The sequence below is a fragment of the Peromyscus maniculatus genome, chromosome 12 (genome assembly GCF_049852395.1).
Source record: "Peromyscus maniculatus bairdii isolate BWxNUB_F1_BW_parent chromosome 12, HU_Pman_BW_mat_3.1, whole genome shotgun sequence".
Classification (NCBI taxonomy): Eukaryota; Metazoa; Chordata; class Mammalia; order Rodentia; family Cricetidae; genus Peromyscus; species Peromyscus maniculatus.
This window is the reverse complement of record NC_134863.1, coordinates 27,780,555-27,797,664: the sequence shown is the minus strand read 5'-3', so window position 1 is coordinate 27,797,664 and position 17,110 is coordinate 27,780,555. Positions and strand designations below refer to the sequence as shown.

General features: G+C 40.6%; 1 protein-coding gene across 1 annotated transcript in view; it reads left to right on the top strand.

The window, feature by feature from the left end:
• Slc15a2 (solute carrier family 15 member 2) overlaps positions 1-1,938 on the top strand; it is a 31,780-nt gene extending 29,842 nt beyond the window's left edge. Inside the window, exon 22 of the mRNA XM_006975712.4 lies at positions 181-1,938. Coding sequence (XP_006975774.1) covers positions 181-357 — 177 coding nt within the window. The 3' untranslated portion in view covers positions 358-1,938. The remainder of the gene's footprint in view (positions 1-180) is intronic.
• Positions 1,939-17,110: the final 15,172 nt, after the last annotated feature.

Below are 17,110 nucleotides of genomic sequence, written 5' to 3'. Positions count from 1 at the left end.
TAACCACCATGTTCCTGTGGGAAAACAGACCAGTCAATCTAGTGTTCTGCAGAGAAAAGTGGCTCAGGTTGTGATTCCCTGGTCGTCTTCCCATCCTGCCACCCCTAAGTATCCCACACATGCTTTTTTTTTTTTTTTAGGTTTCTTCATAATATTCTCTTTTGTTTATTTCTCCTGCAGTGGGCTGAATTTATTTTGTTCTCCTGCCTCCTGCTAGTGGTCTGCCTGATTTTCTCCATCATGGGCTACTACTATGTTCCTCTGACATCAAAGGGTATTCAGGAGCCGACGGATAAGCAGGTTCCTCAGACCCAGGGGAACACGATCAACCTAGAAACCAAGAATACAAGGCTCTGATGACTCACTGGACTCGTGACTGATTCCTGGCTCTGGTTTCAGTCATCTCTTATCTTCGAGCATATTTCACCCCTACCGGGTTAGGAGAAGGAAACAGCATTTTATCTGAGTAGATTTTCTCCATTTTTTCTACCACCACAGAGGCAATTCTAGGACTAGGTTTTCAGGTATATCTTTAAACAAGGATCCAAGAGATTCTGTGTCCTCCGGGCTATCAACAAACTCACTAAACATTAGGCAATGTTTCTCAAGCTAGCCTACTATCTCCAAAAGGCTATGAAAATACAAATGTGTCATAGAGATAAGTCTCTGTGGGTAAACTAAGCTTGGGAGACTCCTTTATCGGGTATTTAGAACTGATAACTCCACTTGTTGACATGTTGGTTTGGAAGCAAAAGTGCAGAATAGTAGAGGAATGGTATTTCACATTTCTTTATCAGTAGTATAATTGTACTGTTCATGAAGATGTCAAGAATGGTATGTATGGCATGATCTAATCCAGAGGCTAGCTTGTCAGCCGCTAGCAAGTTTAATATGATTTGAAATGGCAGGCTACAGAATGGCATTTTATTAGAGCATGGAAGATACATCTTTCTGATCACCACAGCGTTTCATCTACTCATCCAAACACCCCTTTATCAGTACTGACAAACCACAATTAAAGACAGTAAGAATAGATGTGGGGACACAGAAATTCAGATAAATTATTCTTTGTTCTTTAGTGCACATTCCTCTAAAGAACTCCAGTGTTTCCGCCCTGAACTGTGCTCTTCCGAGGACATCTGTCTAAGAAACTAACTTTAACTTTGCAACCCAGCCTTTTAAGTATTGCGGGAACAGCTTTATCTTAGTATTACATCTCATTTTGCTTATTACAGCAAATCTTCAGTAACAAAATGTTTTTCTAGCCCAACTTCCTTTAATTTTTTTCTATTTGGTTTGCTTGTGATGTATTTTTAGTTTTTTCCATAATTTTTGTTTACATTTCTCCCTCTAGTCTTAGAAATTTCCTGTTTATTGAAAAGGGATGACAATACTACTGATTTGAAGCTCTAAACTGTAATATTCAACAAATGGGCAAGGTCCTGCATGAGAAACCTATCAACATCTTCAGGGGTGGGCAGAGCATGTGGACTTTCTGCTTGTGTGTGTGAAACAGGATCTCATGTGCAAAGTGTGGATCAAGGGACAAGCTTGGAAGTAGCAGGACGGTACCATGTGTTGCTAGGAGGAAAAATTCACAAGCTCTGTGTGAAAGACCTCGTTTCCACTCCTTTTGCTACTTTGTTCTCATCTATAACCATGTTGTATTGCATATTGTTAATAATGTAATATATTCTTAAGAGAATTTGCTCCAGTTCTTCAAGCTTTAAATACTGTAGTTTTAATGACTAAGATTTCAGAAGCACAGAAGAGATCGCAATACCATTCATTTCCCCCAGATACCTTGCTGTGAACTTGTCCATACTCCTTTAGAAGATGTTCATTTTTAAGCAGCTTTAACTCAAACTATTTTTTTGACTTTTGTTGTAAGAGATGTTAACACTGATCTGTGAATAAAAGGTTTTATGTACAAGTAAATTTGAGAAATTAGATATATTATTATCTTCTAAATATTCTATTTTTGTGTTAAAGAGTCTACGATATCCTCAGGGAAGTCATAATGTCCCTGGATTATCTTGACATGTGGTAGTTTCCTCAGAACACCAGTTTCAGAAGAATCTTTCTGCTGGCTAATGGCTTTACCTGCTTCCTGCTATTGAGCTGTGGCCATAGCTCAGTGGTAGAACACTTGCTAGTGTGCATAGGGTCCCAGATCCAATCCCCGGCACCACAAGCAAACAGACAAAGACTGTCTTACGACACTGGTTCTGTCATAAGCAAGGGTAAGCATAGCTTTTTCTTTTGGTCTTTGAGGTGTTTGGGAAAGCGCACCTTCAGTGTGAATTCCACGAATGGATCACCAAGCTAAATGTTCTCAATTCTTGCAACAGTTCCTTATAAGGCATAGCTCTGTCTTTTTACCACCACAGCTTCTTTCTTCTAAAAATAATCCTTTAATCTAAAATATAGCAATTAAGAGTCAGATATGTGATGCCTAGAACCAACTATAATATTTCAGAAGTCCTCTGACCAATAAGGTTAGCACCATTTACTAAACAAAGCATTTTTGTTAAACCAGGTAAGGTAATATTTGATATGTTCCAAAATTATATTACTGTGTGGGTGGGATTACCTCAAAAAATTTAGAAGAATACTATTATTCATATTTTGAGTTGTACTATGTGCCATTCATTGAATTAGCTGAGAGAGACACACAAAAAAATTAACAATCCACTCTATCCTCAAAGTTGCCTTTCACATCTTGTCTGACAACTGGTGAGCTCTTGGTGAATAGATCCTTAGGGGAGCAATGACACAATGAGATAGGGAAACAAACAGCTCTGTAAGAGTAGAGTACAAGAGGCAGAAGACTCATTTAGAGGGATCTAGGGCCCAAATCCTGTGGGGCCTTGAGACCATGGCGGTTGAGGAAACGGCTCAGTGGATAACATATTTGTTGTGCTAGCAAGAGGCCTTGAGTTCAGATTCCCGGTACCCACATAAAAGTTGGGCATGACAAGACCAGTGCTAAGGTGAGACAGGCAGATTCCAGGGCCTCACTGGACAGCCAGTCTAGCCAAAACAGAGACCTTCAGGTTCAGTGAGAGACTGTCTCAAAATTAAGGTAAAGAGTGATAGAGGAAGACACACAATGTCTTCTAGATGTGTGAGCCCATGTGCACACATAGGACACATTCCTTTATTGTTTTATCATCGTGTGTGTGTTCGTGCGTGTGTGTGTGTGTGTGTGTGTGTGTGTGTTCGTGCATGCATGCAGAAGCCAGAAGAGGATATTGGGTGTCCTTTTCTATCACTGTCCACTGTATTCCCATGAGTCACAGTCTCTCACTCAATCTGGAGTCAGGCTGGAGGGCAGTGAGCCCCAGGAATCCCCCTGTCTCCATCCTCACACCACAGCACTGGGGTTACAGGCATGCACATGACTATGACTGGCTTTCTACATGGGTTCTAGGGATTTGAACTCAGATTCTCATGCTTGCACACCAAACATGCTTAACTACTGAGACATCTCCCAAGGCCCTCATTCCCTTTTGAATAAAGTGTAATAAAACACTGAAACCTCCAAAGCTTGACATTTACAATTCAAGATCAACTTAGCAGATCATTAACAGATTAAAAAACTCTATCTTTAAGAAAATATTTATAAACAAATGAACAACAACAGCAAAAGGCACATAAGCAGAGAACTTTAGGCCCAGACTGGGAATGCCAGATGACTATCTCAAATGCTCATCCCAATGGCTTCATAATGGCTTTTTGGAGAACTCTTTGTGGGGATTTGTACGAACTCAGCAGGAAAAAAAATTAACAAACAGACACACAGAGTACAGGGAAGTGGACCATTCTGGTTATGCTCAACTTGCTATTTTGAACTTCTTCCTGAATCTTCCAGCTTCATCCACTCAGCTACACTATCATTTCCCCAAAACACTGTGCAATTTTTCTCACCATGAAGCTCACTGCTTTCATAGTTTCTTTCTTTCTCTGTCTACACTGCTCTTGCCTGAACTTCCTCAAATGAGACTCTTTCTCTTCTTCCTCAAGTCTTCTCCCCACCCCCACCCCGTGTCTTCCATCCTCCTCACAGAGGACTTCTCAATCTGTATTTATTGGACAGCCCAGAAAGCATCACATGGGGAACGAGCAGGACACTCTAAGAAATCTTTAAGAGTTTTATAAGAGATTAAGTCACTGGGTCTAACTGACCCAGACAAGAAACAATACTATCAACATCATTGTTTATTAACCAATATCCACATGTTGTATTCACCATTTATGGTGGATATTCATTTTAGAAGATTGCTTTCTATCTTTGTATTTGCTGTGTTCAGCTAATGATACATACACATGCATTGTTCTGGGTCGGGGCATAGAAGAATACATAATTTAAGATTACAGCTATGCATTAGCTTAGGTCATAAAAGTTGGTTACATGGGCAATCCAAGGCAAGGAATGTTTGTTACATTATTCTCTTATAGGCAAATTAAACAAACAGGCTGAGCACACCGTAGGACAGCAGCCTTAGGTCTTAAGTAACTTCAAGGTGTGTTATTAACTCTGATGTCCAGCAAAAGTTCCAGTCTCTTAGAATGTAAAAGATATTTTCATAATATTGGCTCCACCACAGTACACAGCATTGCTGTGAACAGTAGCATTTGGGTATCTGTTTATGTTCCTGTTTTGTTTTGTTTTCAGGTATCTTTCTACTTACTTCTTTTTTTATTTTTTATTTCTTATTATTAAGAAATTTTCTATTCATTTTACATACCAACCACAGAACTCCCTCTCCTCCCTCCTCCCTCCCCCAGCCTTACCTCCCCCCCCCAACCTACCCCTCCATTCCCACCTCCTCCAAGGCAATCCTCAAATCTTCTAACCAACACTCATACCACTTGGGAGCATGGGCCAACCTCCTTTGCTTTATAAATGTTGTGTGTGTATACTATATGTTGTGTGAGTTTCTGCTTCTCAAATTGGGCAATAGACTTGTTGAAGACAGCTAAAAAAATATTAAGTCACATACAGTTCTGTAATTTGATCAACAGTGACTCACAGATGGGAGGTGATTGGTACATGCCTTTAATCATTGCACTCAGGAGACAGAGGCAGGTGGATCTCTGTGAGTTTGAAGCAAGTCTGGTCTACAAAGTGAGTTTCAGGACAGCCAAGGCTACACAGAGAAACCCTGTCTCAAAAAAGAAGATGAAGAAGGAGGAGGAGGAAGATGATGATGAGGAGGAGGTGGAGGAGGAGGAGGAGGAGGAGGAGGAGAAGAAGGAGAAGAAGAAGAAGAAGAAGAAGAAGAAGAAGAAGAAGAAGAAGAAGAAGAAGAAGAAGAAGAAGAAGAAGTATAATTTATCCTCATCATAAAAATACAGTGTGTCCAGTAGAAGCTGTAAAGGTGCATGGTCTCAGTACCATGCCTGTCTTTGTGTGCTTGTAAGAACTGACCTGTGCCGAGGATTCATCAAAAGCCCAGTCAGGAAGACAATAACCTGGACCTGGGGACTCCACCAGCACAGTATCTGAATTTCTAGACTATTCCAGCTACTATTTAAAGACACCTACTTTCAAACTCTGGAGACAGTTCAACCACCCAGCTTCTTCAGGCCCATCTGACATTCTTCAGGGGTCACCAGCACTTCCTGCATTCCTCTTAGCTCAGCTGTGGCAGAGAACACCACTGCTATTCACTTAGGTAAGGGCTATGGTTTTACAGAAGTGTTCTTATCTCTGGAAAATTCACATTGAACCAATTACATAAACTCACAGAGGCTTGGAGTCACTGGCAGTCAGCCCAAGCAACCATTTGTTGTGAAACTCAAAGTTTCCAATACCCCCATGGCAGCTCAATCACTTATAATTCCAGTTTCAGGGGATCTGATGTCCCCTTCTGGCCTCCTTGGTACACATACACCATGGAGGTAAATACCCATACACATTAAATAAAAGTAAATCTTTTTTAAAAAAAAATCTATTCAGAGAGATGCACTTGAAATAGTATAGATAAATAAAAATGGAAATCTAGAAGAGATGTACATATAACCCACAGGAAGGTAGAAAGGGAAAAACAGACAGCAGCATTTGGTGTCCTTAGTGTTTTGGATTAATAGGTGTCTACTGGTATCTCACTTTTTAAAATCTGCATTCCTTAATGATATGATATTGAACATGAGATGTATATCTCATTTTCCAAATGGCTGTCTTCTTTGGCAAATGTACTATTGATATACCTCTTTTATCCATTTTTAAACTGGGTCATTGTTTTCTTCTTGAGTTTAAACTGTTCTTATTATAAGTTAAATATATATCTTTTGTCAGATTTTTTTTTTCAAATTCCCTCCCATTCTGTAGTTTGTCTTCTCATTATATACTATATTTTGAAGAAGTTTGTATGAAACTGAACTTGGTCTGAAGATACTTTTGTACTTGAAACCTTCCCTAAGGAACCATGACTTAATTGAGTATGTAACTTGACTAAGCCTCATTTAGGGGTTTACCTACGTGACAAATTGCTGACTCCTGGCCAAGTTTCACAAATCACAGCCAGCCAATTGATCAGACCAAGTGCAAATAGAAAAATGCCAACTCTCTGTACTCACTTCCCCTTCCTAACCATAAATGCCAACCTGCCTGCTCTGTTGAACATGCCTCTCTGAACTTCCCATTCTGAGAGCTGCCCAGTTTGTGAATGGCTCCCTGCTCCATTGAACTCTATTAAGTTCAACTTGTCTACATGGCTTCTTTAAGTAATTGTTTGCCTTTACACAATAACACGGTCATGGAAGACAAACATGACTCAGGAATGCATAAGATACCAAAGAATCATGTAGTTCTCAGAGCCGACTTTGAATCCAAGTTTGCCTACTTTCTTCCATGATCAACAAAGCACAGCAAGATTTTTTAAGACATAACCAAAGAACAGGACTTAGCTTCTTTGTAAGCAGCAGACTGTGGGAAGGTAAATACATGATCGGTGAAGGTTGGTTAGGAAAGGTTCTTAAACAGTCCTCTGGTGCTGATATCCAGGCGATGGGTGATCTAACATTAGCCTTTGCAATCCTCCTCTGTTATTCCCGGTAGGCGAGGTGGAAGAAGCTTGGTAAATGTATCTTCTGCTTTGGAGGCTAGAGAGATTTCCTTGAAACTTTTTCTGTGTTTGTTCATTTGATTTTTTTTTTGGGGGGGGGCGCAAGTGCTTCAAGCTGAGGGTGAAATTACCATATTGAACTGTCGTGAAGCTCTTCGCAAAAACTCTTGAGCAGCTATTAGACCATATACGGCACTGTTTCAAACCTGTTTTGATCCTACATTTCCCAGAAAGCCTTTGGGTAAACTTTCCAGTTCTCTTTACAGGGTTTCCGCTTTTGCAAAGGAAGATTTTTTTCTAAGCTTGCTTTAGAATGCTTGTGCCACCACTTAACAGATGTACCTATCTAATTAGATCTTTCACCTGACCCAGTTCCCAAGCTTTGCGTCTGTTTGTCCCCACACTGAGGCTGCAGCTTATTGCCTGAGGCAAAATTCTTAGGGCTTCACTCCAGGTCAGTGAGGCAAACCGAAAGCATTTAGTCCTTTCTCTGATAGAAAAAAAAAAAAGAGCTTCTCTCCTGGATAGCTCTTCGTCCTGTCGGGCTTGGATCCTCCCCCCCAAAGAAGATCCCTAAGGCTAGAGCACGTGTACAGCTGAGAAGCTTGGCTTGGCTGCTTTTATCAGCATCCCCTCCATCGGGGAGGAATCTGCCTGCACTCCCATAAGGCCCTTGCCGCAGGGGACTTTCCCATCCAGGGGAAACTAATTTTGTTCTTACAGAAAAAGAACTAAGAAAGAAAGTTCTGAAAGGCTTTTTAGAGAGAGATTACGTTTTTTTCCAGAGAGAGAGAGAGAGCAGCAAGTTTTCCCCAGATGTCTGCTCTCTAAACTTTGGCTTCAATGGCCAAGAGGGAACTGATTCTGAGGGTGAGGTGTTGCACTGCCAGAGGAGCAGAGGATTTTTTTTTTTCCTTCCACACCCACTGCAGGGGGAATCTCTTTTGTCTTCGGCTTTTTTGTTGTTGTTGTTTGGGTTTTTTGTTTTTTTGTTTGTTTGTTTGTTTGTTTGTTTTAGCATTTTAGCTGTTCCCAGGCCAAAAGCTTCCACAGGAATCTTTTCTCTGCCTGTTAAGCTCTTCTTTGATAGATATTTCCTCTGGTTCTTCCTCAGGATTTTGTGTTCATAGCCCCATAGTTAGGCTTATCTTATCCTACTTCACCCTAAGCTTTTTCTTTTCTATAGTCCTAACCCAATATTTCTATTTTCTACCTTCCTTAATTTTTATAGATGAGAGAGAGAATCCATATATATAAGAGAGAGAGAGAGAGAGAGAGAGAGAGAAAGAGAGAGAGAGAGAGAAAGAGAGAGAGAGAGAAAGAGAGAGAGAGAGAGAGAGAAAGAGAGAATCCATATAGAGAGAAATCTAGTGCTGCAGCCTTTGACATTTCACCCCTTAACCTATACACCAGAGAATAAAATACTGTTGCCTTCATTTTTCAATTCCTTGTCCACACACCTATACCTGAAATGCCCCCTCAATCCTTTCACCAAGTCCTAGGGTTATTTTTGTTTAATCTTTTTTTTTTTTTTGAAATAAATACTGCTTTTAATCCCAGCATTTGGGAGGGACAGGCAGACAAATCTTTTTCGTTGTCTCTGTTCAGGTGCCATTTGTGGGGGACCAACCCCCTACCATTATTTACCCCAGGGACTCTTGAGGAATGAGGAATAAGAGACTTAGTTAGAAACAGAGGGGAGAAAAAACACAGGATAGACTCAGGTGGGCCTGGATCCTTATCCACCGGCCCAGAACTTTATTCCAAAGGTCTATTTATAACAATGCCAAGGGGTGGAGCAAAAGATCTCCCCCTTGCTATTTACAGCCAAGTGTAGACCTTTACAAATACCTGATACTCAGGCCTGTGATCCAATCAACTTCTTATGCAGTCCTACTGGGTACAGTTGCTTGGAAACTTAGTTGGCTCCAACACAACCTTATAGATTTTCTTAGTTTGAGTGCCTCACATGGTGTCCAAGGGTATCCTCATGTGTTTTTTGAGTGACTTCCCCAGTAATGGGTAAAAAAAAAATTATATATCAACTTCTGTGGTGATTCACTTAAAGTTTATTTTGTATTATAAGGCCTCAGCTCTCAGATTCAGTGTAGGGTAAAAGGTCTGAGCCCACTTCTGGGTTTGACTACTCACCAAACCCCACCAACCCCTGAGCTCAAAATCCCACCAATCCTCACCCTGGAAATCTCCACCCTGGAAAACTCCTCCTCCAAGAAACCCTATGTAAGCCTGCCTCCTGCTCAGTTCCCTTCTGTTTCTCACCTGAGCAGAGGCAGCCACCCTGTGTGTTTCCCAATAAATCTCTTGTGTGAGGTTTGTTGTGTGGTGTGACTCTGTGGCATTCCTTGACTCCAGACTGACAGGACACCTTTCCTCTAAGAGATGCAACTCTTCCATTAGGGAAATCTTTCTTACTGTGTCCTCCTTGTTCTCTAGTTTTGTGTTATCTCGTTGAAGTTTGATATACAAACAAAAACAGTTCAGTAGACATCCAACAAATATGCAACTCCTCTCAAAAGACAACCAAAAAAACAAACTCAACAACAAAAACTTCTTTAAATTTATACTTGCTACACAAATTAACTCAGAATCCATAGGTTTAGATATACTTAATAAAAACAATACAATTTTAATGAAAAAAATCATAGAGAAAAATCTTCAGGATATATGTTTAGGCCAAGAGTTTTTTTTAGAGTTGGCATGCATGACTTATAAAAGGGAACAGGATAAGTTAGACCCATCAAAAGGTCTTTGGGAAAACTCATGAGAAGAAGTTTATTAAAAGACAAATTACAGACTAACAAAAAAAATGAAAACTTGCAAACCACAATTCCAGTAAAGGACTAGTGTCTATAATATACTAAGAACTCTCAAAACTTGACACTAATAAAGCAATTGAACAACAAACAACTAAAAAAAAATGAAGAAACAGTTCTAAAAAATAAACAGATAACAATTAAGCATGTAAGGAAGACATTTAGCATTATTACCACTAGGAAAGTAGAAATTAAAAACAACATTAAGAGAGTGGCTACATACTTACTAGAACAACCAAAACAAAGCAAAGAGTGGGACTGAGGATTACTGCTCAGTGAGGCAGCACATGCCTAGCACACACAAGGCTCTTCTTGGCTTCTCTTGTTACATTGATAAAACACTGACCACTGACCAAATGCAACTTGGGGAGGAGGAAAGGGTTTTTTTTTTTTTTTTTTTTTTTTACATTTTATAGGTTATAGTTCATCATGGAGAGAAGTCAAGGCAGGAACCTGGAGGCAGCAACTAAAGCAGAGACCTCCAAGGACCACTGCTTCTTTATACAGCCCAGTTATCATCTGCCCATAGTAGGCTAGACCCTCCTCCATCCTCATTAGCAATGAAGTAAATGCCCCACAAATCTTCCCATAGGCCCATCTGATGAAAGCCATTATATGACATATAATTTGTAAGTAATATTCAGTCTCTGTGTGATAATTTGGGAAGTGGCTACCAGTTATTTGAGAGCAGGTGGTCAGGACAGAAAAACTCTGCCTACAGATACTAGTTTAGCAGTTTCTGAAAACTAAATGTACATGGTTGGGGATGTGGCTTGGTGATAGAATGCTTGTGTAGCAAGCACAAACACACACACACACACACACACACACACACACACACACACATAAATCCATAAATATGATATAATAGTTGCTCCTTGAGCATTCATTCCAGAACAAGGAAAATCTGTGCAGAAATGCTTCATGGCAGCTTTACAGCTCTGTTGACCATATCCAAACCCTAGAAACACCCAGCTGTTCTTCAGAGCACAAACAGTTAAGTTACATCTATACTTAGCAAGAAAAAGATAATCAACTGTTGCTACACCCAACAATGCATCTCAAGAGAATCATTCAGTGTGCTAAGTACCAATCCTCAGAGGATACATAACAATTACGCCATTTATACAACATTTTCAAATGCCAAAAACAGAAACAGAGAGCAAACTAGGGGTGGTTAGGGCTTAAGGAACTGTAAGAAATTGGTGGGCAAAAAGGAAGAAGATGCTGTGGTATGATACTGTAAGAGATCCAGTGACGTTAGAAACAGTCTTCTTCATTGTATCAATGTCAATATGCTAACTGTGGTATTGCACTATCATTTTATATAAAAATATATTAACATATAAACATGGGTTGAGTATGTGTTTAACATGTTTACAAGCAAAACAATATGTTATTTGGTTTTATATTTTAAATATGATCACATTTAAAGACTCAACATACCTCTCTGTGGCTTGCTTGTTACCCTCATCAGTATAAACTGTGCATACAACTGAAAAAATAGCCAAATTAGCTAAATGGACATTTGATCCCACAGTTAGAGTTCACTACACATCTATTAAAATATTTAAAAAAACAAAAATTCAATGTCAATTGCTGAGAGGACAAAGAGCAACAAGAATGTTCCTTCATTGCCTGTGGCAGTGCAAAGCAGTGCAGCCATTAAAAAAAAATAACAGTGTGGCAGTTTCTTGTAAAGTTAAGCTTTATTAATTATTAAGCACATTCATATGCATATATTAATACAACCCATAAGTTGTCGAGTTGTTTTCTCAAGGGATAGGAAACTCATGTTCAAAGTAAAACCTGCACATAAATGTTTATAGCAACTTTTGTTATATTTACCCCCCAGCTGTAAGAAACCAAGTTGTCCTACATCAGTTGAAACAACAAACTGTGCAACTCTCATGCATCAGAACAAATAAAAAGAAACAAGGGACTGGTTTTCATACAGAGACATGTACTCATAACAAATAGATGAATGGTGGCTGCATTCCACTAAGCAAAAGAAGCCATACCCAAAGGCTACATGCTGTTTACTTTATTCCTATGACTGCTGGAAGAGGCAGAACTCTAAGAGTGAAGAACAGATCAGTGGTTGCTAGGGCTCTGAGAGAGGAGATCTGCTGATTATAACAGAGAAGCACAAAAATGTGCTTCAGATGATGAAACTGCTGTGTGTGGTGGGAGAGGGATGCTGACTGCAACAACCAAGTCTCAACATAGAGACTCTGCAATGTCCAAGACATTATCACAACTTATCACAACTGAGGGTGCTTTGGGTGTCTACTGGGTGGATGTCTGGGATGCTTGTTATCATTCTGAATGGAATGGATGGCCCCTTTCTCCACAACAAAGGGCTATCTGACCCTTAATGTGCTAGAATTCAGAAGCTGAGATTTATGCATAGTCAAACTTCACACCCCAGTCCATAAAGGCAGCAGAATTAGACTCATTGGGTTAATAATAAACAAACAGGATGTGAAGTCAGGAGGAATATGTGCTGAGAGTTCTGAGGGAAGTTAGAGAAGTTGCAAGGGCATAGTTATAATCAAGATTTATTGTATACATAGAGTACATTTTCAAAGACTAAATAGAAATATTTTTAAACATCAGAAGGCCACACAAAGTGAATACTAACATGTGAAGAAAAATTTAAATCAACTAAAATGTCAAAAATGCATCAAGTAGATATGGACATAGATTAAAGTATAGACCATTTCACAATAAACAAGATCATTATGGTGAGTATCTTAACGAGAAAACATGGCAAATTTCTCTATGTATTTAGAGATTTTAGTATCTTTCAATAAAGCCTCATAATATTTCCCATAAGCCCCTTCACACATTTTCTTATGTCTCTTCCTAGTGTTTTTTCTGTCTACATTAGGTTTTATTTTGAAATAGCTTCAATAACCAACACTCCTATTGCAGGACCATTAATAAATACAGACATGTCAGCTTCTAGAATGCATTTCCAAATGTAAGCACAGCCTTTGGCTTCTGGCCAAGATAGAAGAGCAGGAGTGAAATTTACCAGTTTGCCTCAAACAAACCAACTGGACAGAATCCATGAAGCTGAGTTTAATGACGCTGGACGCTGGATTCCAGGCAACCGGGACAGTACTCCCCGAGACGGAGAGTGACAGAAATGAGCCATACAACTTCTCAAGTTTGCCACCTTAAAAGAGATGAGAAGGGAGAACCTAGTTAGCCCTGTGGATGCACTGAAATAAGGAGTTCAAAGCTACTGGGGCAGAGCACCAGAATGAAAAGAGCGTCATAAAGATAACACCTAGAGATCTGCATGAAGCCCCAGTTGTACGTTCCAAAGAACACTAGGTGCATGCATGTGAAAAAACCACCCAAAACAGGAAAAGGATCATTTGAGAGCAGGTGAGGGAACTGGGTCCAGGACTAACACAAGGCAAAGAACAGAGCATTTTATTGTGTGCTAGATTAGAAAGTGGAAAATTCATGGATGCTGGGCAGCGTGTTGAAGACATTTGTAAATGAGTAGTAGGGATTTATCAGACATAGATGAACTGCTCTAGAGCCATCTGACCAGCCATTGAAGTAAACTCTGAAAAGATGAAGCTGCTCTTCCATTGTACTTCATTGTGCTCAAAAACAAATACACAGAAAACAGGGCCACAAGTGGAGGGCTCTGTTGGTGGTTCCCAGTTGCAGGCCTTTCTAACACCCAGTGAGGTATATGGGAGGAGACCAAAGGGAAGCCCTGGGGAATTTACCATCATGCACTTGTTCTAAGATCTCTTCCTCTCTTCTTCATCTTCCTATCCAGAGCTCTTCCTGCGTTTGTAGGATTATGGCCAGGGTTGTTTTGTTTTGCTTTAGCTACAAGGAGTACTGGAAGGCCTAGGCACTGTATGGTGGCGCTTCTTGGTTATCAACTTGACTGCATCTGGAACGAACTAAAACCCTATTGGCTTGGTACACCTGTGAGGTATTTTCTTCTTCATTAAACCATTTGAAGTAGAAAGACCCACTTTTAACCGGGATCTTTGAGGTGAGAAGATCCACCTTCAATCTGAGCCACACCTTCAGGTGGCAGCCTATATAAAGGACATGACAAAGGATGTTTGCACTCTTTGCCTATTTGCTCTTGTTCTCATGGGCAAGTCCATTCTTTCACTGGCATTGGAGCCTACTTCTTTGGATTCCGACATAAACTGAAGACCAGCAGGGGCATCCAGCTTCATGAACTGAACAACACACTGGGGATTCTTGGACTTTTTATGGGTAGACAGCCATTGTTGTACTAGCTGGATCACAGCCTGTAAGCCATTCTGATCCCCCCCCCCCGTGTGTGTGTGTGTGTGTGTGTGTGTGTGTGTGTGTGTGTGTGTGTGTCTTTCTCTCTGTGTCTTTCTTTCTGTCTCTCTCTGTGTCTTTCTCTCTCTCTCTCTCTCTCTCTCTCTCTCTCTCTCTCACACACACACACACACACACACACACACACACACACACACACACATTGCCACAGAGTTTCTTGCTGATGGAGAGAGAGAGAGATCATCACACCTATTCAGGTCCCAGAAGTCTTTCACATGATTTCATTCTGAGACTAGAACAACCAGCTCCCCTCTTTTTGCCCCCAACACACTTAAAGTCAACCATATGAGTTTTGTTCTGTCTTGTTGACCTTTTTATTTCTTCCACAGACTACAGTAGAGGGCTCTTTGGGGGTGACAGAAATACTTGGTATAGCAATAGGGGAGGGTTTGTCAGGTCTTCTGTGGTCCCCATGAGGCCTGTGCAGAGGTATATGGACTTAGGTTGCAATGTATAGCCTGAGTAAGGGCAGGTAGCCGGTTTCCTAGGCTGTACTCAAACCAAACAAGTCAGTCAGCCCAACCCACCCTTAGCATAGCTGACATCTGCATTGCTTAGATGCCATTCTAGGGCAGTAGACCCTTAATCCGAACTAAAGGCATGTTTGTTCTTGCTCTGTTCAGATGGGCACCTTTGTCCCCTTCCTGGCAAGAACATAGACTGTAGAGTAACAGACCGCACTCTGGATTTCGATTCTGCTATCTACTACTATGGTTGTCTGTATAAATATTCTTAATTTCTCTGAGCCTTGGGTCAAAGAGTGATAATAACTTCTTTATAGGTTTATCAAGATCATAAAGTAGGTGCCAAGCATCGGAGATAGCGCAAGTGCTCCATAAATGTTGTAATCTACCATATTACATTAATTAATAAGTAGACAAGAAAGTTCAGTTCTTGGTAAGTTGGGGCCTTGTGTTTGTAAGCCTGTTCTGGGCCAATACCATCTATGATCCCCATGATGTTTACAGACACTGAAAAGGAGTCAGAAGTAGAACACTGAGGCACAGAAGTCTCTGAGCTTGTGATGTTAAATTCCCTGATGACAAAGACCATATGTTGCATTTCTTTTACATTCTTTGTAGATACTACTTACTCAAGTATTTCTTTTATAAAAACTCTCCATCCACAACCCAGAAGAGGGAACTTTCTAGCTAGCACATGACCTCTGTCTTTCTTGGAGATTCAACTACAGGTTGATATTAACCCAAGCAGACTTAGCAGTCTCTCAATAATTTAGAATTAAGACACAGTACATAGAATCAATCATATGTTGGGAGATATTAAACTGCTTGGGGGTGGGGCAGGTGTTGGCACCATGGTAACGTGGGCAGAAGCAGAAGTCACACAGGAATAAAATTAGGGTCGTGTACTGACATGAGAAGGAAAAAAGCGAGGTGTTCAACAGAGAGAAGCTGAACAAATGGATCAGGAAAGAGGAAAAAGAAAAAGGGAGGGAGGGAGGGAGGGAGAGAGAAAGAGAGAGAGAGAGAGATTTGGAGAACAGACTTCTAGGGGAGGGTGAGATAACTAGGCTAAGACTCCAATTAAGAAAACATCTAAGCTTGGAGATGGCTCAGTGGTTAAGGGCACTTACTGCTCTGGCAGAGAAGCCAAGTTTGGTTCCCAGCACCTACATGGAGGCTCACAAGCATCTTTAACTCCAGTTCCAAAGGATCCAACACCCCCTTCTGGCCTCCACAGGCTCCAGGCACGCACACACACACAGTGCACATACATACATATAGGCAAACGATAATGTTAAAGGAAAGTGTGGAACCCATGACCTAGAAGGTTACCCTAGATGACTCTGCCATGTAACAGCACCGCCCGCGCTATGTGTGCAGCAGAGGCCGCCACCCTCTAATCCCCGTCTGATGGCAATCCTGCTTTTGCGTAAAGACCTGATCCTAAGCCCACGTAAGTGGTCATTTGGCAAATGTCAGTTGTCCTCATTCCCCACACCACTCTTGCCTGTCCCCTCTGCATGTACAGCTAAGAGACTGTCCTGAAATATCCATAGCACCATCGCAAAATCACGATTAGAAGTAAAAGTTCTGTGTGGCAAAGGAATTACAAAAATTTCTCTCAGCAAAACATGGAATTCTAAGAGCACTGTACTGGGATGGGGGCAAACAAACAAGTTCAGCTGGGGTTATTCCGTAGGTTCATTTCCCAGAGATTTCATAAGCAATATGCTTATGCGTGCAGCTGACGGTGTTCTGGTTGGAGTCACAGGTGGCTTATGCCGAGTTCAAATCCCATAAATCTCCAATTGATATAGGAGTAGAGGAATTTAGGGAGATGATAATGTCACAGTGCAGTTGCTAGGTGTTACATCTAAGCCCAAAGGGCCAACTTGTCACCATGAGAACATTGAGAAATGCATTCAGGAAAACAATTCCAGCATACTTTAAAAGTACCATAGTATCTGTCTTTTGAATACCAGAGGGGAGTGTGCAAAACACCGGTATTTGATAAGCTTCTATCATTTTAATGAGGATAATATCATCTTGGGGTAGCAGAGACAATAATGAGCAGCCCTGAATTATCAGAGATACATTGGGCTGATTATTTTAATAACCAACTAATTATAATTGATCATAAGGTCTCCAGTGGTGAAATATAAGTGTTGAGTTACTTACCTGGGCAAAGCTCTCTGGAGGTGTAGTTCAGTAGTAAAGCTCCTGCCTAGAATATGAGAGGCCCTAAATTCTATCCTAAGCACCACCATCCAGTAGTAAGAATAAGAATAGCAACAGAGAGCTTTCTCTACAATAAGAGCTATTTGCTGAGTATTTACATATGACATAGGACACAAAACTCCCCTACTTTGAATACACTCTA